This window comes from Phyllobates terribilis, unplaced genomic scaffold, assembly GCF_046119375.1.
Source record: "Phyllobates terribilis strain yellow unplaced genomic scaffold, ASM4611937v1 Scaffold_3__8_contigs__length_932513732, whole genome shotgun sequence".
In the NCBI taxonomy this organism is placed as follows: domain Eukaryota; kingdom Metazoa; phylum Chordata; class Amphibia; order Anura; family Dendrobatidae; genus Phyllobates; species Phyllobates terribilis.
The window spans coordinates 390155856-390182185 of NW_027362763.1; the positions used below are offsets into that span (position 1 = coordinate 390155856).

Genomic DNA, 26330 nt, shown 5'->3' on the forward strand with positions numbered 1-26330 from the left:
ACGATGGGCATGTGGAACAGTGCGCCCCCCACCATATGCTTTAAATGCCACTGTCAATCTCTGACAGCATCATTTAAAGCATGTGACATTTAAGAGGTTAAAAGCAGCAGGTAGAGCTCAGCCAGTGCCTGCTGCAAATGATGGCATCTCCGATCCTGAGACTACATCAAAGATGGAGTTAAAGACTGTATTCACCATTGTATTCTCCTTTACTGATAACATATACAGTAAGATTGATCCACATAAAAAACTGATTAACTTTGTACATGAATTGCAATTACTATCTTGTGCAGGGTAAAGCTGGTTTTACACAGGATGTCATAATGCAGTTTTTGTTGAATATTTTTTTAGCCAAAGTGATTAGAGGATGGAAAATAAATAAAAATATAGGGATGGAATCGCATTTGCAGTTTTTGAGAAGTTTTTGATGCAATTTGTTTTTAAACCAAATTTTTAGAAAATACAAAAGCGAGTTTAAGTTTATTTCCTTTAGGACCCAATCACACATATACCATGCCCACAGCATGTTTCATTTGCAAAAAAACAACATAAAAATTACAAAAAAATGCTTTCCAATAGTAGATTTTTTTTACAAAGTGTTCAATAAGTATAAAAGTACAGCACAGTAAGTCAACTACTAGGTGATGTATGCGTAGACTAAACAGTCTAAAAAATGCACCAGATTTATTATTCAGCATGAACCACTGTGATAAATTTATTTCACATCAATGCTATCTAGTCTAAGTTTATGAAAACTATTATGTATGATTAATGTGCCCAAATGTTTAAAAAAAAGGCTGCATTTGAGAACTCAGCTTAAGGTCAGATTCACACACAGGATTATGCCATGTTCATTGTGTTGCTGCATTTTTAAAGATTTTTAGCTTTTAAGAGGGTGCTAAACTGTTGCTGGGCAGATGTTAGCTCACAGACCATTGAGTAATATGATAAGCATTTTGGTTTGTAGTGTTTTATTTAGTTTAGCTTATCTTAATTTAGTGTCTTCTTTGGGTATTTTTTCTTTCAGAAAAATGAATTATGCTCTGGGTGTGAACTTTATTATAATATTTTGGTTTATGGTATACTCTTTAGAACTTTAAATCCATTAGAATAATGCCTGTCCAAACGGAAACAAACATCTATACCTTGCTTTTCTTCTTTCTACTGTGTTTGACATAAAAAACTACAACTAAAAAAAAACTTTAAAAAATTATGACAAAAGCTGCATGTGTGATTTCAGTCTACATTATAGCACAACACATGCTATATAGATCTGCCAAGTTCAAAGTTGAAATGTTAAATAATTCTACTGATAGGGTAGATTGTAAAGACTGCCTTAATACATTTTGGGATAAATAAGATAACTGTTATTAAATGTTTTATTAAACGCATATTTGTAAAATAATTCTCAACGCACATTTACACAGGTTGATAAATTGGAATAAGCTTTCGTAGAAATGCTTGTTTCCCAGCCAATAAAAATGTTCAATCGCCGGGTGAGATGATTTTTAAGCAGCGCACTGTTTGACATTCCATATGCACAAAACAACTAGAGCAATGATTGCTCTGTTCCCATGGAAGTGCAGTTGGCCTATCTAAACAAGCAATTCGATTATCACTGATTGGCATGCATCTAGCCGATTGGCGGTTGTTTAACAGCCATGGTTAGATATGAGTGAATTTATTCAAATGGAATTGAATTCTACTAGAACATACAAAAAAAAATTTGAGAAAATAGATTTTTGTAAACTTGCTTTGTGCGAATTTGGCTGTCTGGCTGCCATTTTGCTGAATCATATATGGACAGTAAACATTTAAAAAAGAAAAGCCTGATATCAACCTCACAGTTCACCTGGCCGGCCCTTCTGCTGCTTGCTGCCCACTGCCCTGTCCTTACAGTCACCTCTCCTTTCCCCAATTGTAAGCTGCATTTCTTGGCTTGTTCACTCTAGGCTGAGACTTCCTCAATGATCACTGCGCGTCGCAAATACATGACGTCACAACATGCAATGCGCAGTGACATCCAAGGCCTACTTGTGGTAGGACATCCTGGCCTAGAGTGAACATGCCAGAAGTTGCAGCTCGTGACAAGGTAAAGAGTTACTTCTGAGAACCGGACGGCGAGCAGTGAGCAACGAAGGGGCCAGATGGATGAGCAGTGAGGTGAGTATAAGTTTAGTTTTTGAGGTGAGTATACGTTTTGTTTTGTTTTACATCTGATGCTTTTTATGCTCTTGAGTCTGGAAAGAATAAGTAATAAGGGACATTAAATTCAAAGAGAATAATTTGCTGGGAAAATTTTTGCGTTTTGGAGAATTCTAATTTTGTTAGAACTGCTCATCTCTAGGCGTGGCGGGTCCACCAAAATGGGTCCTTAGTTTGTTAGCCAATATGGCACGATTTGTAATATATGATAATTCACTTTGGAAGAACATTGGTCTAATCTATTTCTGTTAAGAAACTTGTAAAGAAAAATAGCTCAAAAACCGACCATATGCTTGGCAAACTATGTTTTAAAAATAAATGAGCCAAAAAAACCACTAACCACCACACTTCAAGATGCTGTCTATAACTTGTACCTATCTTGCTAAAGACTCTCAAAAAACATCTGGCCAAAGCAATTAACACTGTACATCCCTCATGAAAAAAAAGTTGAAAATTTTCATTTCAAAATGCCGCTGAACACTTCCTGAGAAACTGTCCTTACATAACCAAGTCTAAAATATTTACAATTGATTTCCTATTGCTTTTGAAGAATGGGAAGACAGGCAAGTGTTTCAGTATTGTTTTTGCATCCACATGCATTTTTATGCTGTGTGTTTTTTAATTATTTTTTCAACTGATTTAAATCAGTATAAGTGTGAAGTACTTTGAATTAAAGTTTTTCAATCTGTTTCCTTTTATAGAGAATTATAGGGGTTGTTATGTCATTTAATATTAATGACTTATCATTATGAAGGGTCATTAGTATCAGATGAATGGCAGTCAAACACCCAACTCTCCCATTGATCAGCTGTCATTAGCTCTAGTGGTGGCCAGATGTAGTGATTGCATGGTGCTGTACACTACAGCTCAATGTGCAGTAGCTACTGCTGAGGACTGCACAACCCCACCTATGAAGGTCTGATTTGCACCATGTACAGCACCAAGGAATCAATGGTGCATATAAATAAATAATAATAATAATTTTCCATTTTTGGTAGTGGCCGCTACAAATTGAGTCGAGCTATTGCTGTTAAGCTCTGTTGAATAACAGCTGATTGGTGAATATGCCTTATGTTGGAACACCACCACCACATATTGATGACTTATCCTTAGGTTACAATAGATCGGATGTATGGCACTCCTGGGTGATAGGTGCCCAAGTAGGGTTCCAATTCTTAATATAGCAGATAAAGAGAACTTGGCAACCAATGTATGATGCTTTGAAGTCTCTTTTATTGTACAATCCAAATCAATATTGAATATTTGGTCCTGTACTGTGGACCTTCATTAGACAAACTTCAGTAATAATATATAGTAAAAACAGAAAATACAAAATCAGTCAAATCCTATAATACAACAATATATTAAGATATTGGATATCAGTTCAAATATAAGCAATATAAAATCCAATTAAGCGAGCATGGGAGGTGAGCAAATAATTGACAGTAATGCTCAAGAGTACAATTCTCATGTAACCAATAATGCAAGCAGAAAGACAACGTATAAAATGCAAAGGGTTATTCCCACTTCATACGTTATATTTTTGCTTCTGTTATTGGTTTTGTGAATACTATACCATTTAGCTTCATCTATAATAATTTGCTCACTTCCCATGTCCTCTTGTATTGTCACTTCCTGACTGTTATACAACACATTAATGCGTATTGTTGAATTATACGGCTTGACTGATTATGTGATTTTTGTTTTTCTGTATATTGCTACTACAGTGGTCTGATGAAGAGACAGGACAGAAATGTCAATACTCTTTTGGATTCTAGGATAATAAAATGGCTTCACAACACAGCATCATATGCTAGTGTGCCAAGTTCTCTTTGTCTACTATCCCAAGGATAGGTTATCAATATTGATGGCCTGAAAACCCTTGTTAAAATAGTACAATTCTTATATTTTAGAAGTGTCATGTCATTTCTGTTTTGTTTTTGCACAAAATGTATTTCAAATCACTGTACAGTAAATTTGCACTCTAATGAACTTCAGAGAGGATTCTAGCTGACATCAATATTCATATAAAACCATATTTAAATTATAATTATCTTCCTAAGCTGCAATTACACTGTATATATGAACTGATATGGAAAGGTTTTTTTTTCTCAGTTATTAAATTCTTAATTTCCTCTTTTAAATCTAGACATGTGATCATAAAATATGTATGTTAAAGGATTATTACCATGTCATAAATGGGTATTGTTGGATAGTTCTTTAAAAAATAATCACGCAATTGACTGATTATTAAAATTTTCAGCCATTCTTGAGATATTACCACTTTTACTTCTTTTACCTCTCGGTGCCTTGGAGACATGAATACACTTATATAGATTGCAATATTATGTCCTTATCATGGCTTCCAGTGTATGTTGAAAAAAAGCAGATCACAGACATGGCACAAAACTAAAGTCATTTCACATGGCAACTTTAGGGCTTTAAGAACACTAAAAAAAAATCAAGATTAAAAATGTGGTACTCAGTAAGGGTAATTGTTTTCAGACCAAGCAGAGGGAAAAAATAATGGAATCACTCAATTCTGAGGAAAAAAATATGGAATCACCCTGTAAATTTTAATTTCCAAAACTAACACCTGCATCAAACTAGATCTGGTCATTAGTCTGCATCTAAAAATAAGTGATCACACCTTGGAGAGCTGTTGCACCAAGTGGACTGACATGAATCATGGCTCCTACACGAGAGATGTCAATTGAAACAAAGGAGAGGATTATCAAACACTTAAAAGAAGGTAAATCATCACGCAATGTTGCAAAAGATGTTGGTTGTTCACAGTGAGAAGGCATCAAAGCATCAAGACTGGAAACTTAAAGCAATATGTCTCCAAAACAGGAAATGCACAACAAAACAAATGAGGATCGAATGGGAGGAAACTGGAGACAATATCTGTGACCGAACTGTAAGAAACTGCCTAAAGGAAATGGGATTTACATACAGAAAAGCTAAACATAAGTCATCATTAACACCTAAACAGAAAAAAACAAGGTTACAATGGGCTGAGGAAAAGTAATCGTGGACTGTGGATGACTGGATGAAAGTCATATTCAGTGATGAATTGCAAATCTGCATTGAACAAGATGATGCTGGAACTTTTGTTTGGTGCCGTTACAATGAGATTTATAAAGATGACTGCATGAAGAGAACATGCAAATTTCCACAGTCATTGATGATATGGGGCTGCATGTCAGGTAAAGGCAATGGGGAGATGGCTGTCATTACATCTTCAATAAATGCCCAAGTTTACATTCATATTTTGGACAGCTTTCTTATCCCATCCATTGAAAGGATGTTTGGGGATGATGACATCATTATTCAAGATGATAATGCATCCTGCCATAGAGCAAAAACCGTGAAAACATTCCTTGAAAAAAGACACATAAGGTCAATTTCATGGCCTGCAAATAGTCCGGATCTCAATCCAATTGAAAATATTTGGTGGAAGTTGAAGAAAATGGTCCATGACAAGGTTCCAACCTGCAAAGCTGATCTGGCAACAGCAATCAGAGAAAGTTGGAGCCAGATTGATGAAGAGTACTGTTTGTCACTCATTAAGTCCATGCCTCAGAGACTGCAAGCTGTTATTAAAGCCAGAAGTGGTGCAACAAAATACTAGTGATGTATTGGAGTGTTCTTTTGTGTGTTTATTTTTCATGATTCCATAATTTTTTCCTCAGAATTGAGTGAATCCATAATTTTTCCCCTGTTTGGGCTGAAAAAAATTACCCTTACTGAGTACCACAGTTTTAATCTTGATTTCTTTTAGTGTTTCTTAAAGCCCTAAAGTTGCCATTTGAAATGACTTTAGTTTTGTGCCATGTCTGTGATCTGCTTCTTTTCAACAACATTAAACAACTGAATGAACATCCTCCGAGCCCCGTGATTCCATAATTTTTGCCTGGGGTTGTATATATATATACAATTGTTCTCATTCTCTGTATATGTACAGTGCATACAGTATATCTTAGAGGAAAAGCATAAAAAGATAAGTAGAAGAATGATAAAACAACAACTGCCCAGTGGATTGCATGACAAATGTTTTTTAAATATAGACACATAAATAGAAATATTATGTATATTAGGTGTCTAATAATTATTTGCTTCTGTTGTACCTCCACTTCCCCAAAAAACTAATATGGAATAATGTTTTCCTTTATTGCTACAGTGAAAATATTATTTAGTTGGATATTAAAAATAAAGTGAGCTGAGGTTACTGAATTGTAAAGCTTCAATTTCTATTGACCAATAGATATGTAAATTAGAAAAAATTAGAAAAGTAAGTTACAGATCCACTGATTGACTAACATAGCAGAATCATCCTTTAAATCTGGCCCGATAGCAGCTTGTAAGACAAGAAATTATGCACCTCTTGCCATTGTACATGCATTAAATTCAAGACCAGCAAATATTAAATGTCACATTTTTCTCGAGTGCACACTTTCATCACACAAAATCAATGGCACACCTATTTTATGGCGAAAGAAGACATGAGACTCCAAAAAGGTTGAATTGATTTACATGTTTAATGACTAGCGTTAAACATTTACTATGCTCTTTGTAACATTTAAGTTCTTGATTTGCTAACACTGTATTTTAAATCCACATTTCACAAGAATGTTTAAAATATATTAAAACCTGAGAGTTCAAATTTCAAATTAAGATTAACCTTTGCTCCTCTACTTAAAGTGATAATTAATATAATTATATACTAATGTAGCATAGTTTGATCTCAAATTAGCAGTAGATGTTTTAGTTGCTTGAAGCATACAGGTCTACCGTAAATATTTTAAATTGGAAGTGAAATTATACACAATTTTAAATAAACATTTATGTTAATTTAGCCTTACTTTTTAACAAGTGTGTGTTGCAGCAGAAGAGTTTAGAAACTATGAAGGCATACTATTGGATGTCTAACCCTTTTCCACTATGTTGCAAAAACTTTTCATACAATATATAGTAAAGGTATGCATCATAATTTCCATATGGTGTGCGATAAAAGTGACTCCTGTCCAGTGCATCAGTTTTTTAACTGATAAAAATAGTGAGTAAATAGTGAAAAAGCCTGATGGAAACTAATGCATTTTGACATCAGATTTGTTATCAGTTCTGATCTATTGAGTTGCATCAAGCTAAATAAAACTGAGTCTGAAGGAAATTAATATATGTAAACCCAGGCAGCGATAGATAGTATTCCTGCATAAAAATAATTATTAGGCATATGATTTTATATTATATTACATAACAGATAATCTACAATATGACATATATGCCAGCTATGGGCAAAATCAACTTAACAATATAAGGTATCTGTAAAATTTTGCATACTGTAGATTCTTAGTTTGTTAACATTAGGAGGTGCATACAACTTTAGATTTTTTTTATTCACTATTACATTTAGAGGGAGACAAGATAAATAAAAAAGAGCAATTCTAAAATCAGAAAAGAGTTCTTTGATTTTATGAAATTTTCCTTTTACATTTTCTCTTAGTCTCAATGCTTCTATAGCAAACTGGAACTCTTTTCTATTGCCTACCATTAGATCTGTTAGTGTAACATTGATAGGCATACTATTTGGCCATGTCTCATTCAAGGCTTATCAGTGTACTAAAATCATAGGAGTGCTTAAGATTGAAATGAAATCTGATTTTGGCTGTAGTAGAGTATTGGCTGTTATATATAACTGCTTCTGTATCCACTCCTTACACATAAATGTACATTATATTACATTAACCCCTTAAATGCAGTGCACCAGATAATGCCAAAGGATTAGGGCGGAGAATACTGATGCAATTAACATCTTTGCGAAATGGTAATTTTCTGATTCTGCATTTTTTCCTCTCCTTCTTCCAAGAGCCAAAACTTTTTTATTTCTCCGTCTACACAGCCATATGATGGACTGTTTTTTGTGGGATAAGTGCCATAATTTATTTTATCAAATGATGTACTGGAAAGCGGGAAAAACTTTTCAAGTACGGCATAATTTGCACTAAAAGGGCAATTCTGCAATTTTTATTATCTATAGTGTTCATTATATGGTAAAAAATTACCCGACAATATGATTCTCCAAGTCAGTAAAATTACGGAGATACCAAATCTGCTTTTTTTTAAGTGATACATTTTTTAAAAAATTTGTAAAAGAAAAACGCTTGTGTCACCATATTCCAAGAACCATAACATTTTAAATTTTCAGTTAAAGGGGCTGTATGAAGACCATTTTTTTGCACCCTGAGGCAATGTTTTTATTGATCACATTTTAATGTAATGTATATGTGATGCTTTGATCACCTTTTGTTATGTTGCGACAGTCAAAAACACAATTCTGAAGTTTTGACATTTTTTTTATCACTATAGAGTTTACAGATCAGGTAAATTAATTAAATTTATTTTGATAGTTTAGACTTTACACACGAAAAAACACAATATATGTATATTTTTTATTTCTTTATTTCAATTTTTGAAAAGGGAAGTGATTTGAACTTTTGAACTTTTTTATTTCTTTCATATTTATAAAAACATTTTTTGCACTCTTCACTGTATTTGTTAGTCCCTTTAGGGGACTTGAACCTGTGATCATCTGATCACTTGTGCTATGAACAGCAATACCACATTATTGGTGCATATAACACAAATCACGGTCTCCTATGAACACCAGCTAGAAGCAGGAAATTACAGGAGAACTGTCAAGGCATGCATGGAGATCTTCAGCAGACTCTCGGCCATCAAGGCAACCCATCAGCACCCCACAATTGTGTATCAGTCTTTGATATTAAATAGTACCATATTATTTTTCAAGATATGTGAACTGTTACATTTTATAAAAAAAATTTAGATGGTAAACTGATCTACTTTTGGTTATGTAATATAGAACTGTACATGATAATTCTCACAAAGCTTAAATTTACCAATTTTTTTTTTCATTTTACCTTTGAAAGTGGAAAATTAAAACTTGTTATATCAAGACCTTCAGAAATTCTTTCAGTGCTAGATAAAAATGAAATGCAATTTGTGGCATTTGAGTACCCTCAAGTCTCGAAACTCATTGAATGCATGTAACATATATTTATCCATCTTGCAGTTTATTCATATTGAACACATGACTATCGTAAGATCATAATACTTAAGGCTATATTCATTTTTATTTGTTGTCTTGCATACAGGTGAATCTGGTGTTGAAGAGTGGTCCCAATGGAGTACTTGTTCAGTTACTTGTGGTCAAGGGTCGCAGGTGCGAACCAGAACTTGTATACCACCTTTCGGGACACACTGCAGCAGCCCCTTAAGAGAAACAAGGGTTTGCAATAACACTGCCCTCTGTCCAGGTAGTGTTAGTAGCAGATCAATACAAATTTGGTTGTTTTAAATATGTTTAATAAGAAAAAATGTACAGGTTTTCTTTTCTCTTTGCTATTTTTTCAACATGTGCTATCTACAGTCTGATCGATTTCTAATATAATGCATAATATTATTATTTATTTTTGTTTCGCAGAACAGTTGAACAAATGTACTAAGATTTTATTTTGAATTATTTTTTATAGTATAGAGATATAATGTGAATTAATAATCTCAAGATGCAGTAAGACAAAGATATTTCAACTATGTGCTAAATATAGCAGACACAAAAAAGGCAAACTGCATTACATTTGGTAATTAAGCATCAGGTTAACCATACTTTACATTTTCCAAGAATACAATTAATTTTTGGCATTATAAGTTTGCAAAAATCTTACTTGTTTTACTTCCACCTAGAGATATATTATGTTTTTATTACATTTACAAAAACAATTATACTTCAAACTTATTTAATATCAAAATTGGTAGTACATGCAATGATATTTTGTGCTATAGTCTTTGTCATTATACAGGGTTGGCCATTTATATGTATACACCTAAATAAAATTTGAATGGTTGGTGATATCAACTTCCTGTTTGTGGCACAGTAGTATATAGGAGGGGGAAAACTTTTCCAGATAGGTGTTGACCACTGCGGCCATTTTGAAGTTGGCCATTATTTTTTTCAATGAGAAGAGGGTCATATGATGCATCAAACTTATTGAGAATTTCATAAGAAAAACAATGATGTTCATGGTTTTAACATAACTTTATTCTTTCATGAGTTATTTACAAGTTTATAACCACTTATAAAATGTATACAAAGTGTTGCAAATTGTGTTGGATTGTCAATGCAACCCTCTTCTCCCACTCTTGACACACTGATAGCTACACCACAGAAGAAATGCTAGCACATGCTTCCAGTGTCCGTTGTTTCAGATGCTGCACATCTCATAATTTCACAGCATAGATAATTGCCTTCAGATGACCCCATAGATAAAAGTCTAAGGGGGTCAGATCGGGAGACCTTGGTGGCCATTCAACTGGCCCATGACAACCAGTCCACTTTCCAGGAAGCTGTTCATGTAGGAATGCTCAGACCCGACACATATAATGTGGTGGTGCACTATCTTTGTGGAAAAACTCAAGGAACGTGCCATCTTCAGAGCATAAAGAGGGCAACACATCATCATGTAGCTATTTCAGATATCCAGTGGCATTGAGGTTTCCATTGATGAAGAATGGCCCCACTATATTTGTACCCCATATACCACACCATACCATCAATTTTTGTGTTCCAACAGTCTTGGAGGGATTTATCCACTGTGGGTTAGTGTCAGACCAATAGCAGTAGTTTTGTTTGTTAACTTCACCTTTCACAAAAATGTTTGCTTCATCACTGAACATAATGTTCAGTGTAAACTGAGGGTCCTGTTCCAATTTTTGTTTTGTCCATTCTGCAAATTCAGTGCGCCGATCTGGGTCACCCTCATTGAGATGCTGCAGCAGCTGGATTTTGTAAGGGTGCCATTTGTGAGTAGTTAATATCCGCTGAAGGGATGTTCGACTGATGCCACTCTCCAGTGACATGCGGCGAGTGCTACGCTGTGAAGATACGAAATGTGCAGCATCTGAAACAACGGATACTGGAAGCCTGTGATAGCATTTCTTCTGCAGTGTTGCTATCAGTGTGTCAAGAGTGGGAGAAGAGGGTTGCATTGACAATCCAACACAATGGGCAGCACTTTGAACACATTTTATAAGTGGTCATAAACTTGTAAATAACTCATGAAAGAATAAAGTTACGTTAAAACCAAGCACACCATTGTTTTTCTTATGAAATTCTCAATAAGTTTGATGTGTCACGTGACCCTCTTCCCATTTAAAAATAAAAAGTTGGATCCAAAATGGCCAACTTCAAATGGCCGCCATGGTCACCACACATCAGGAAAAGTTTTCCCCCTCCCATATACTTATGTGCCACAAACAGGAAGTTGATATCACCAACCATTCCCATTTTATTTAGGTGTATCCATATAAATGGCCCACCCTGTATATCTAATATGCTGCTTAAACGGAAAAACTCTGGGAAAGAATTGTTTTATTATTAAAGACATAGCAAGTTGTGTATTCAAAAAGTTTGACAGACAGACAGGTTAGGTAAGGTTACAGTGGGAATTGATCAGTTAAAACAATTTCTTATAAACAGAAATTTTTACATGGCCAATCTTCTACATCTGTTTATTCTATAGACTGTATTATTTTGATTTTTGGAACATTACCAAAAAATACTTATCCATTCTATAGTGTTTGTATATACTGTTCTTAAGAGATGAGTGAAAGTCCTGAAATTCACTTGAATTTGCTTGCAGATTTCATCTAGTTCAAATAAAATTTTGGTTGAATCAAGATTGCTGTAAAAAGACATTTATTATGCTCTGAGGTCTCTTCAGACCCCAAAGTATAACAAATGGACAACTGAAAATGGGTTAAAAATAATAAAAGATAATATTCACCTGATCTAGGCCCAAACTTCATCTATCCTGCCGTCTCAGCTCCCTGCCAAGTCCTCCACTTGCTCTCTTCAGTTTTATGCCTTCCTTTACTGATTAGGCCTTGTCCTGTCACATAACACAGTGAAACCAATTTATTACTGGAAGTTTCAAAAAGAGAAAAGTGACTGGAGGAAGAGTGTGGAGGACCAGTCGGGAAACTGTGGCGGCAGGACACAATAGGGGAGGGCGTAAAACTGCACAAAAAGAGTAACAGTATTTACCTGCCCGGGTCACTGTGCACTATTGGAATGCAGCAAACCCATGTAGCTAAAATGGAGGCAACACAGGTGCAAAATACTAATAAGACAATCACTCACAACCTACCAATTCATGGAGGGGGTGATCGCTTAATATTAAAATTGTAAACAAAAAAGGCTTGTATAGGGCGCTGGTCACACACATGTAGTGCACAGTGTCTGGCATACAGCCTGTTAGTGATGCCCATACTATTAGATTAGGCAGGCTGCCCAGCGCTATATAAGTGGACCCCAACAGACATACTTGTTTTCAATGCCAACATTGATGGGCTTAGTTGCACCCTGATTTTTTTTTTCAGGGTGAAGCCAAGCCCATCACGGTTGGTCTTGTGTGCAATTTTAATACCAAGTACCCACCCCCTCCATGAATTGGTAGGTTGTGAATAAATGTCTCATCAGTATTTTGCCCCTGCGTAGCCTCCATCTTTCTTATGGGGGTTTGTTGCAACCTGTGCATTAGTGCTGTCACCCAGGCAGGTAACTATTGTTGCCCTTTTTATGTTGTGTTAATTCTTGATTTTTAGCTCCTCTCTCTGTGGCCTTGCTTGTAAAATGAGAACATAGAACAGGTGAGTATAATCTTTGGTTATTTTAAACACTTTTCAGCCCTATAAAGAATCCATAAAAATGGCAGTCAGTTGTTAAAATCTAATTTTTCAGGAAATTTCTATCTTTAATTAATTACAAATTAATTCACTCATCTCTATTATTATTGTTTATTATTATAGCGCCATTTGTTCCATGGCGCTTTAAATGTGAAAAAGGGGGTATACATAGCAAAAACAATTACAATTACAATAATCTTGAACAATACAAGTCAGCGACTGGTACAGGAGGAGAGAGGACCCTGCCCCCGAGGGCTCACAATCTACAAGGGATGGGTGAGGATACAGTAGGTGAGAGTAGAGCTGGTCATGAAGCGGTATGGTGGAGCAAGGGTTACTGCAGGCTGTAGGCTTGCTCTTTTGTAGGTTTCTGTGCAGTGTATTAGGGATTTAATGTTATACAATAATGTATCAAAATCTCTAATTGTATCTCCAATTGGGTGTTTTGTCATCATGATAACTGACCTGTCCACTGAGACAAAAAGTTTGAGAAAATACCTTTGCATTCTTTAGGGGCCATAGCTATGCCTTTCAGGAGAACGGGTTTCTAATGTTATAGAATGGGGTTGTCAATGGTCTTTACAGCGATTGTCTAATGAAAACAAATTATCATCTATCCACAGAAACTTTATAATCAGTGGGCGTCTGACCGCTGAAACCTGCACTGATCAGCAGAATAGGACATTTTTATCCCCATTAGGATGAAGCAAAAGTGGCCATGCTTTTCCGCCACTCCATCCATTCTTTATAAAGCTGCTAAGCGCAACGCTTGGCTTTTCCAGGTATCTCTATAGAATGGTTAAGAATTTGACCAGCCACTCCATTTTGCAACAGGGATAAATGTGCCCATAGGGAATGAATGTTCCCTTTTCTGCCAATTAGTGTTAGTCCCAGTTTTTGGACCCCCACCAATTACTAAGTTTTCACTTACCTAATGGATAGATGATAAGTTATTTTCATTGGGCATCCCCTTTATTATATATACATCAAATGATTACTATAATCAAAGCAACATATATTTATATTGTGCTTCTTTCTTAATGGATTCAAAAAGTATTTGGACAGTAGATGAATCCATTTGGTGTAATGTCCTATGCATGTGTGTTATCTGTCTTTAAACACCAAACTGAACAGGTGCTTTTGATTCTTGATTTAAATATGTCCAGAGAGGAGATCTCCCTGATTAAGGCATCATTCACACGTCCATGTTTATACACATATGTGAAAAAGTGGCACCGGTGTCATCAGTGTTGTGCATCACTGTGTCATCAGTATGTACATTTTTACTATCAGTGTGTCATCAGTGTTTTTTAATGGAAGAAAAAATAAAGAAAGAAATTTCTAAGCTTATCCTATACTTTGCAATGTTAAACTCGGGCTACACACAGATGGCGCACGGATGCCATCCATGTGCTGTACATGTTTTTCACGGACCCACAGACATACATTGGCCCTTGTCATCCATGATGCTGGAAAAATAACAGACATTTCTCTGTGTGTTTTGCATGGACACACAGTTCATGAAAAACATGGACATGTGCATAGATTATAGTGGCTACATGTTGTATCCGTGAAAAAGATGGATACCATGCTACATGCAATCCGGACATCTGAAAGAGGCCTATAGGGAATGCTGATATCATATGGCAATACATTTTCAATTTAGTTCAAGATATTCATTTAAATTATTTTTCCTCATTACCAAAATACAAAGCAACCCCCATATACACAAACTATTTGATCTGCCTGTGCAGTTGTACAAGGCTTTTGTGAAAAAGAGGCCCACCAACAATCTACAATCAAAATAACACTGTTTCCTACTGTTTCCTTGATTGCATGTAAAAGATTGTTAAATAGATTAGGGATTGTTAAATCTCTATTAAATACATTTATGGCATATCCACAGGATATATCATAAAAATCTGTGTAAAAGTGACACTAACTTATGTCTAACCACCGCATTGATCAAAGGTTAAATATGAAGTTACCTGTCCTATAAACAGTGTCATGTAAAAGTTTGGGCACCTCTGGTCAAAATTACTGTTATCGTGAACAGTTAAATAAGCTGAAGATAAAATGATCTCCAAACGGCCTAAAGTTAAAGATGACACATTTACTTTGTATTTTAATCAAAAATATATATATTGCCATCTTTTACATCTTAAAAATTACAAAAAGGAAAATGGGCAGATGAAAAAGTTTGGGCACTCTGCATGGTTAGTGCCTAGAAGCACCCCGTTTTAAAAGTATCATAGCTTGAAAATGCGTTTTGTAGCCAGCCAAGAGTCTTTCAATTCTTGTTTGAGGGATTTTCATCCATTCTTCCTTGGAAAATTCTTCCAGTTCCGTGAAATTCCTGGGCTGTCTTGCATGCACTGCTATTTTGAGGTCATTGATCACTGTGGCCAAAGAGTTCTATTTTAACCATATTGGCCATAGAACTTGTTTCCAAAATGCATCAGGCTTGTTTAGATATATTTTTCAATACTGCTCACGGCGGAATTTATGGTGAGGACGCAGGAGAGGTTTTCTTCTGATGACTCTTTCATGAAGGCCATACTTGTGCAGGTGTCTCTGAACAGTAGAGCAATATACCACAACTCCAGAGTCTGCTAAATCTTTCTGAAGGTCTTTTGCAGCCAAGCAGGGGTTCTGATTTGCCTCTCTAGCAATCCTACGAACAGCTCTTACTGAAATTTTATTTGGTGTTCTACACCATATCTTGACTTCCACTGTTCCTGTTAACTGACACTATTCAAAAACGCTTTGCTATCTTCTTATAGCCTCCCCTTGCTTTGTGGGCCTCCACCATCTTCATATTCCGATTGCTAGGCAGCTGCTGAGAAGAACTCATTGCTGCTGTTTTTTAGCACAGGGTTAGAGGAGGCTAGGTTTTCATAAAGCAGTTTGCATCACCTGGCCTTTCCTAACAATGATTGTGAACAAGCCATAACCCCAAGAGGTTAATTAACGTCTGAAACCTTGGTCAAAGTTATCTGAGCACACAAATCTCCAAGGGTGCCCAAACTTTTGCATTGGCCCATTTTCCTTTTTGGAATTTTTAAAATGTAAAATATGAACATATATATATTTTGCCTAAAATACAAAGAAAATGTGTCATCTTTAACTTTAGGCCTTTTAGAGATCATTTCATCTTCAACTTGCTTAGCTGTTCACAATAACAGTAATTTTGACTAGGGGTGCCCAAACATTTACATGCCACTGTACATATTCAGAATATATCTCTCTATTCCCCTTTATATAAGTAAAGAAAACTGCCAATCCAAGTACAGAAATACATTAGCAAGAAGAACAGGTGCATAAATGTCTAATGCATGCATAAAAGGTAATACCTGTTTAATGATTGACATAATTGTGCTTACTGGCTGATCACAATCTGCCAAATAAAATGCACTGCATTGAAGAATTAAAAATGAGCCATATGTCAAGCATTTAACATTCATGAAATTAGTTTCAAAAGTTCTAGAATTATCTTTTTTTTAGCAAAATTTCACTCGTAGTGTAGCTTGGAAAAAAAAAACACAAAACACATAGCACTAATATTTTACATTGCTATAATATTATGCTTGATATTAACTGATTCACATGTATGTTTTATACATAAATCTTTAAAGTACAAAGATAGGGTTGAGCGCTGTTATTAATGCACATAGTTATCAGGATTGCTCCGTTTCAAGCACCTTTGTATCAAAAAAATAATTCTTCTTCTTAAGTTCATTAAAATTCATCACATCTAACCAGAAATATATATAAAATGGTAAATAAATAATTCAGAACACCAGGGCAGAATGCAAGTTTGCTGGATCACAGGGAATTAATTATGTACATAATAAAAGTATAACAAAGCAATGAGATCTGTGCGGCACACTGAATGGTGATATGAGAATGTCAGGAAAGGACTGCAATATTTTGACTTTTACCTTATTTTGACAGCTTTTCACTTACAGCAAAATAATTCATTATGGTCAGAATACATTATGATTCTATGCTAAGGAATTGTCACTGACATATAAAGTATGTACTTAATTTGGCCATCTAAAATAAAATACATATCATTATCTGCATGATGCCCTTTCCAGGATGATCTGGGTTAATACTGTAGGATTTTATACTGTATTTTTTTTTTTTTGCGGTATTACACTCTTCTGATTAAAAATGTGCTTGAGTATCTATTGGTTTCCTGAAGCCTTTGCATTTGTCTTCAATGCTGTCAAGGTTAATTTAAGCATTTAAAGATTAATAGACAAAAATATGTCAATTTAGCTTTAATTCAGCAAGCTCCTGCTTTTGTCTGCTAATGCAATACATATTGATGTCACTTTCAGAGGCATTGAAAGTTTATGAAATGAGCAACCTAAAAACTGATGTATGGCTTAATTAGAGGGTTTTCAGTAGCATTGTTTGTCATAGCAATGACCTTCATTTCATACATTGCTGCTATGCACAGGTTGACAAACACACAAAAACACATGAACGGTATATGGGAATCAGACTACAGAGCAAATACAAAATCGTAAAAACTATGAATACAAAGGCAAATTGACCACATGCATCTAGTGTTAGCTAGACGTGAAAGCAAACAAAGACCAATTAAACCCACTAACCCAACACTGGAGTGCAATACTCAATATTACAAAATCCCCCTGACTTACCAGGTTTACAATATGCACAAAATATATGGCAAAATATATAGCAATGATGAATGGCAGAAAAATTAGAATTGACGGGAACCTGTCTTGTCTCCAAAATCTATTAACCTGCAGATATAGGGTTAATTGTGTACTAAAGCCTTGTGGCCGCCGCACTGAAAGCTCGGCTACCAGGTGGAAACAAACTAGCGCTAAAGTTTAATTTTGCATAGCAGCCCCTGGCTTTCAGTCATAGAGAAGTGGCCAGCGTGGCTTCAGTCACCGCTCAGTGCATAGTGAGCGGCACTTACTGACAGATGGCTCAGCACTTATGCACTGCTGAGCTGGCTGTCAGTCAGTGCCAGGGTGTGGTTTCAGCTGCTGCTCACTGTGCACTGAGCAGTGACTGAAGCCATGCTGGCCACTCCTCTATGACTGAAAGCCGGGGGTTGCTAGGTGAAATTAAAGTTTAATGCTAGTAACCTGTAGCTTGACCCCATATTTGCAGGTTAATAGTGTTTAGGGACGTGACAGGTTCCCTTAAAATAATTTCCATTATGTAGTAGAGCATGCAGCTTCTTTTCAGCACTATATGTATATCAAAAAAAGTTAATAAAAATGTTAAAGGATAAATAATCATACCTACACTGAGATGTGAGGTAGTAGAATTTAGCTTTCACTCTTCTTTTGCGGTCTATGTTTGGCAATGTATTTTCTAATCTTAATCTGGGATAGAACACATGACCTATAGATAGAGTCAGTATTAAGTGCACTTACATGTTTAAATAAACTATTTGTAAACTTATAGTCAGTGCAATAACTAACAAAATTCCAAAGTTCTACATTTAGTACAAATTATATTTGTAGGTCAAAAAAATGCCAATCACTATGGTTCTCCCTTCTCCCTAACGTGTTGTTATCTAGTGTAATCCAACCTTAGCAGTGGAAATGATGGGTTGAACAGAAAGAGGGGACTTGTTCTTCTATACCCACTGTTTTATGTATACATGAATGATAGAGATTATGCTTTTTAGCTCAGGGTAGGCGAGCATTTGGAGATAGGCTAGTGCAATGCATATTGGGAAGTGAGAGGGAAGGTAGTTCCAGAACATATAGTGCTGTTAGAATGCTAAAAAAGAGGAACAGAAAAGAGTGGATGGAAAAATACAGAACACGAGTATTTGGACAGTTTAGTTATATTAGTCTGGCATATGCATAAAAAGCTGCTTTATCTTTTAGGGGATGAGGGCATCAAGATCATGCTTTTCAGTTTTAACTTGTAGGGGATATGGGTAGCAAGATTATGCCTTAATTCTAGCTCAGGTATACACACCCAGACTATTTTTGAATGATTCTGGAAAAATGCCTATAAAATGATGGATAAAATGTATTTTATTAGATTTACAGATGTAGTGGACCTGAACTTGCTGTATAACCGTGACTTATAATGTTTCATAACTTATTTACCTGTCTGACTCATGTAAACAAGATGTTTTGATGGTACAAAAATGAACAATTACATGAATCAGAGTATTCTATGTCATGTAAACCCTGCTATGCTCCAGGTTACTTTTCACAGTCTTTTTCTATCAATCATATTATTTTTAAAGGCACTTAAATGCATTAAAGAAAATCTGGCTGAAAATGCCAATTTTGGTGGGACGAACTGACTTTTGTTTGCATATGTATGCCTCCGGACTCTCCTGTGACAGATTATATCAGGAATCTGGGAGTCAGATATGTTGGCCATGATGAATAAAGCCCCCTATCAGAGGTGATAAGCAGTGGTAGGCAGATTTATTTTAATGGAATTGAATTCTACTCAATTTTGCAAAAAATCACATATTCTTCAGTATATGGATTTTTTTTGTAATTCACGTCTCACAAGTTCAGCTGTGGCTGACATTTTGTTGAGTTCTAGTGGCCCAGCGAAAGATTAAAAAAATAAACTAAAAACATAACACTCATCTCAGTGTTCACCTGTCTGGGTCCTTTCTTTCCACAGTCGCGTACCAGTGTCCACACTCTAGGGCAGGACTTATGGCCACTACCAGGCCTCAGAGTTCACAGCAAATCATGACACCACGATATTATGACATGCCGTGATCTCTGAGGCCTGGTCATGGTTGGAAGCCCAGTTGTAGAGTGAAGACCTTAGCGCACACATGCGAAAAAAGCATGCAGACCCTGAGGACTGGAAGTCAGGGTAGCAGGCACTGGAGGCAGCGGGTTTGGTGGCAACAGTGTGCGGTAAAGTGAGTATTCGTTTTTTTAGATTTTAATGTTATGTTTACTATGCTCTGCGATATGTAGACCATAATAGGGAACATTCACTTCACAGAGAATAACTTTAATGTGAATTGTATTTACAAATAAATTCTGCGCAATTTGTCGAATTCAAAACTCAATAGATTCACTCATCTCTTATCATCTGCCATTTACAAAAGTGGCTGGCAGGAATTTACTCACCGGTTTCTTAAATTTATATATTCAACTGCTGTAACATGTCATTCAATAATCATAAAAACCAATCAGCAGAGCGGCGTTTAAATTTGCTGCCCATCTCACTGATTGGTCACGGTCGGCCACCTCGACCAATGAGCAGAGCGGCGTTTAAATTTGCCGGCGATATCGCTGATTGGTCGCGGTGGCCGGCCGCGACCAATGAGCAGAGCGGCGTTTAAATTTGCCGCCCATCTCACTGATTGGTCGCGGTGGCCGGCCGCGATTAATCAGCAGAGCGGCATTTAAATTTGCCGGACATCTCACTGATTGGTCGCGGCCGGCCACCGCGACCAATCAGCAGAGCGGCATTTAAATTTGCCGCCCTTCTCGCTGATTGGTCGCAGCCGGCCACCACGACCAATCAGCACAGCGGCGTTTAAATTTGCCGCCCATCTCGCTGATTGGTCTCGGTGGCCGGCTGCGATTAATCAGCAGAGCGGCGTTTAAATTTGCTGCCCATCTCACTGATTGGTCACGGTCGGCCACCTCGACCAATGAGCAGAGCGGCGTTTAAATTTGCCGACGATATCGCTGATTGGTCGCGGTGGCCGGCCGCGACCAATCAGCAGAGCGGCGTTTAAATTTGCCGCCCATCTCGCTGATTGGTCGCGGTGGCCGGCCACGATTAATCAGCAGAGCGGCATTTAAATTTGCCGGACATCTTGCTGATTGGTCGCGGCCGGCCACCGCGACCAATCAGCAGAGCGGCGTTTAAATTTGCCGCCCTTCTCGCTGATTGGTCGCAGCCGGCCACCATGACGAATCAGCACAGCGGCGTTTAAATTTGCCGCCCATCTCGCTGATTGGTCTCGGTGGCCGGCTGCGATTAATCAGCAGAGCGGCGTTTAAATTTGCCGCCCATCTCGCTGATTGGTCGCGGCCGGCCACCGCGACCAATCAGCACAGCGGCGTTTAAATTTGCCGCCAATCTCGCTGATTGGTCGCGGTGGCCGGCCGCGATTAATCAGCAGAGCGGCGTTTAAATTTGCTGCCCATCTCACTGATTGGTTGCGGTCGGCCACCTCGACCAATGAGCAGAGCGGCATTTAAATTTGCCGGCGATATCGCTGATTGGTCGCGGTGGCCAGTCGCGACCAATCAGCAGAGCGGCGTTTAAATTTGCCGGACATCTCGCTGATTGGTTGCGGCCGGCCACCGCGACCAATCAGCAGAGCGGCGTTTAAATTTGCCGCCCATCTCTCTGATTGGTCTCGGTGGCCGGCTGCGATTAATCAGCACAGCGGCGTTTAAATTTGCCACCCATCTCGCTGATTGGTCTCGGTGGCCGGTCGCGATTAATCAGCAGAGCGGCGTTTAAATTTGCCGCCCATCTCGCTGATTGGTCGCGGCCGGCCACCGCGACCAATCAGCAGAGCGTCGTTTAAATTTGCCGCCCATCTCGCTGATTGGTCGCGGCCGGCCACCGCGACCAATCAGCACAGCGGCGTTTAAATTTGCCGCCAATCTCGCTGATTGGTCGCGGTGGCCGGCCGCAATTAATCAGCAGAGCGGCGTTTAAATTTGCCGCCCATCTCGCTCATTGGTCGCGGCCGGCCACCGCGACCAATCAGCAGAGCGGCGTTTAAATTTGCCGGCGATATCGCTGATTGGTCGCGGTGGCCGGCCGCGACCAATCAGCACAGCGGCGTTTAAATTTGCCGCCCATCTCGCTGATTGGTCACGGTGGCCGGCCGCGATTAATCAGCAGAGCGGCATTTAAATTTGCCGGACATCTCGCTGATTGTTCGCGGCCGGCCACCGTGACCAATCAGCAGAGCAGCGTTTAAATTTGCCGCCCATCTCGCTGATTGGTCGCGGCCGGCCACCGCGACCAATCAGCAGAGCGTTGTTTAAATTTGCCGCCCATCTCGCTGATTGGTCGCGGTGGCCGGCCGCGACCAATCAGCAGAGCGGCGTTTAAATTTGCCGCCCATCTCGCTGATTGGTCGCGGCCGGCCACCGCGACCAATCAGCAGAGCGGCGTTTAAATTTGCCGCCCATCTCGTTCTTTGGTCGCGGCCGGCCACCGCGACCAATCAGCAGAGCGTTGTTTAAATTTGGCGCCAATCTCGCAGATTGGACGCATCTGGCATCCGTGACCAATCAGCAGTGCGTTGTTTAAATTTGGCGCCAAGCTCGCTGATTGGTCGCGGCTGGCGTCCGCGTCCAATTAGCACAGCAGTGTTTAAATGTGGCGTCAAAATTGGTGATTGGTCGCGGGCAGCGGCCGCGACCAATCAGCAGAGCGGTGTTTAACTTTAGCACCAAGATCACTGATTGGTCGCGTGCGGAGAGCGCGACCAATCAGCGAATCGTATTGGTGAGGAGCGGGGAGCGGAATCGTATTAGGGAGGACCGGGGAGCGCCGCTGCCTGTACCGCTACTTCCGCTGCGAGAAGCCGGGACATGAGCGACTGCTCGCAGCAGAAGTATCCCGACCCGCAGCGCCGCTCCCCGGTCCTCCCTTGACACCCTAGCCGATGAGGTCCCCACAGTATCCGCATGATGTTACAAAGGTCCGGACATTTGTGTTAAAAACCGCTGATTGGTCGCTGGCGCTACCCGTGACCAATCACCGATTTGGGCGCCAAACTTAAATATCGGCCGCGACCAATCACCGATCTTGGCTCCACATTTAAACACCGCTGTGCTGATTGGTCACCGACGCTGGGCGCGACTAATCACCGATTTTGGTGCCACATTTAAATAGCATCCGCAGCCAATCAGTACAGCGGTGTTTAAATGTGGAGCCAAGATCAGTGATTGGTCGCGGCCGATATTTAAATTTGGCGCCCAAATCGGTGATTGGTCGTGGGCAGCGCCAGCGACCAATCAGTGATTTTTAACACTAATGTCCGGACCTTTGTAACATCATGCGGATACTGTGGGGACATCAGCGGCTAGGGTGTGAAAGGAGGACCGGGGAGAGGCGCTGCGGGTCGGGATACTTCTGCTGCGAGCGCCCGCTCATGTCCCCGGTTCTCACAGTGGAAGTATCCGCACAGGCAGCGGCGCTGACATCCATGCGGCTAGGGTGTGAAGGGAGGACCGGGGAGCCGCGCTGACATCCAATTGGTCGCGGCCGCTATTTAAATGTGCCGCACAAATCGGTGATTGGTCGCCGTCTTGGCCCGCGACCAATCACTGATCTTGCCGCCAAAGTTAAACACTACTGTGCTGATTGGTCGCGGACGCTGCCCGCGACCAATCACCGATTTGGGCGCCAAATTTAAATATCGGCCGCGACCAATCACCGATCTTGGCTCCACATTTAAACACCGCTGTGCTGATTGGTCGCGGCCGATATTTAAATGTGGCGCCCAAATCGGTGATTGGTCGCGGGCAGCGTCCGCGACCAATCAGCTCAGCGGTGTTTAACTTTTGTGCTAAGATCAGTGATTGGTTGGGTCTGAAGACCGCGACCAATCATCGAATCGTCTTGGTGAGCGGCACAGCCTGTGCGGGTACTTCCTCTGCGAGAAGCCGGGACATGAGCGGGCGCTCGCAGCAGAAGTATCCCGACCCGCAGCACCGCTCCCCGGTCCTCTCTTCCGCATGGAGGTCAGCGACGCCGGCGGTCCTTCCGCTGCTACGGGCCAGGAGATGAGCGCTTCGCGCCGCTCATCTCCCGGCTGCATCTCCTTCCCGCAGATGGGTCCGGCGGTCGAGGTCCTTCTGCTGGTACCGGCCGGGAGATGAGCGCCTCGCGGCGCTCATCTCCCGGCCGCATCGCCGTTGAGCTCCGTCCCGCAGATGAGCCGCTAACGGCCGCCATCTTTTTTCAGAAATCCCGCGGCGCTGATTGGACGCTGCCGGACCAATGAGCGACGCGGGATTTCCTGGACAGACAGACAGACAGACAGAAAGACAGACAGACAGACAGACGGGATAAGACGATTATATTTATAGATATATATATATATATACACCGTATTTTTCGGACTATAAGATGCACCTTGCCATAAGACATACCCCTGGGTTTACAGAGCAGAAAATAGGAAAAACATTTTTTCCTATTAAGGCTGTTTGCCCTCGATGTGCTTTTTAAGTGTTTCTGCAGCGGCAAAAACGCCGCAGAAATGCTTAAAAAACGCATGGTAGAAGGCCTGCCATGTTCCCCAATGATAATTCGCATGTGCTGTGCACATGCTGTGGAAATTTCCGCTGCGGATTATCATTGCGGAAAAAAGCGCAGCACTACCAATTATTTTGCGGTAGTGCTGCGTTTTCACCGCCATTGACTTGCATTGAAATGCATGGATTACACATCACTGTATATGTAGATGCGCATTCCATGCATTCTAATGTGCCGATGGTACCCAGGTCTAGAGGAGAGGAAACTCTCCTCCGGACCCGGGTACCATAGAACCTGTGAAAAAAGGAATAAAATAAGAAAAAAATATTATACTTACCTTCTGATGGCCCCCGCTGCGCTAATCCTCCCATGCCGGCAGATCGCGGTGGACTGAAGGACCTGCGCTGACATCATAGTCATGTGACGGTCCTTCAGTGTAGTGCACCACGATCTTCCGGCAGCCAGGACGGAGCGAAGCAAGACTGCGGGGGCCATCGGAAAGTAAGTATGGATTCATTTTTTTATTTTTAAACATTCTTTCGGTCACACTATATAAATCCATGCCGGTTGCATGGATTTATATAGTGTGACCAAGTTGACAAGCACTTTCCAAGTGATGCTAAAATCGCTTGGAAAGCGCTTGTCAACCCGCATGCATTTTTTCTGCCAGGGAGATGCAGAAACGCTCAGGAAAAATCCAGAGCATTTCTGCATTGTAGGCACTTAGCCTAATTAAAACTTTCCTGGCGGTGTAAAGTGGAGAGGTCATTATCACTCATTTTAATGTACTAGGGTATAATAGGGAGGTTTTAAATCTATTGTTAGTGTCTCTCTGCAGTGTTATAAACACAAACAGCTCTGCTACATGCACATACACACAGCTCTGCTACATGAACATATACACACACAAACAACTCTACCACATCTACATGCATATAATGACACACAAATAGCTCTACTACATGCATATAATGACACACAAATAGCTCTACTACATGCACATAATGCCACAAACAGCTCTGCTAAATGCATATTATGACATACACATAAACATGTATATATATACACACACACTATAGATTACCACATTCTGCAGTTCCTGATCTGCAGCAGAAGAGTATTGGCAGGACCTTTCACTTGATTAAGTCAAGCATCTTTCAGGTCATGTGATCAATCACATTACCTGAAAGGTCCTGCAATTACTTTTGTAGAAGGTCCTGCAGATGCTCAGCTCCTCCGTTCCCATCAGTAAGCTTCCTATCCTGTTCTGCACCGATCACATAGATTAGTACAGAGCAGGTGGGGAGACAGCAACTCTCTCTGTGATCGGGGGAGACACAGTGTCAGTGTTCTCCTCCATCACAGGAAGCTGCTTCCAGACTATAAGACGCACACACTTTTTAACAAGAATTTTTCTTGTTAAAAAATTCATCTTATAGTGAGAAAAATACAGTATATATACATATATATACATTTATGAACATTGTGCTACATGTAGACAGAAATACAAGGCCGAGATCATATCTGTCTATATATATGTATACAATATACATAGATATATGCAGATTTAGTTCCCCTGGTCCAACATCAGTGTCTGACCTCACAAATTCTCTTTTGGATAAATGGGCAAAAACTCCCACTGATACAGTCCAAAACTCTATAGAAAGTTTTCCCTGAAGAGTAGAAATTGTTTTATCTGCAAAGTCAGGATCAATTCTACAGTATTTTATTGCCTATTGATTTGGATTTAGAAAAGGGTTATTTATTATTTATTATACATTGCTTATATAGTGCCATAAAATTCTACATTGCTTTACAGGCACTATCATCACTGTCCCCATTGGGGCTCATAATCTAAATTCCTTATCAGTATGTCTTTGGAGTTAGAGGAAATCGGAGACCCTGGAGGAAACCCACACAAACACTGGGAGAACATACAAACTCCTTGAAGATGTTGTCCTTGGTGGGATTTAAACACAGGGCGCAAAAGCTGCAAAGCAACAGTGCTAACCACTGAGCCACCGTGCAGTCAATAAGATCCTGTAGGTTTTAGTGTGTAGATTTCTCAATATTTTTGTCCGTATAAATAATACACAAACACACACAGTACTGTTCAAAAATTTTAGGCAGGT

At 39.4% G+C, this 26330-nt stretch overlaps 1 protein-coding gene across 6 annotated transcripts in view; it reads left to right on the plus strand.

The window, feature by feature from the left end:
• The window catches only part of ADGRB3 (adhesion G protein-coupled receptor B3), a 1321417-nt gene that overhangs the window by 439944 nt on the left and 855143 nt on the right, over positions 1-26330 (plus strand). For 5 of the 6 annotated variants that reach the window (XM_073675497.1, XM_073675498.1, XM_073675494.1 and 2 more), the window contains one exon: positions 9381-9542. The exons of the other annotated variant lie outside the window; for it this stretch is intronic. In XM_073675497.1, coding sequence (XP_073531598.1) covers positions 9381-9542 — 162 coding nt within the window. The remainder of the gene's footprint in view (positions 1-9380; positions 9543-26330) is intronic. 6 annotated transcript variants of the gene reach the window in all.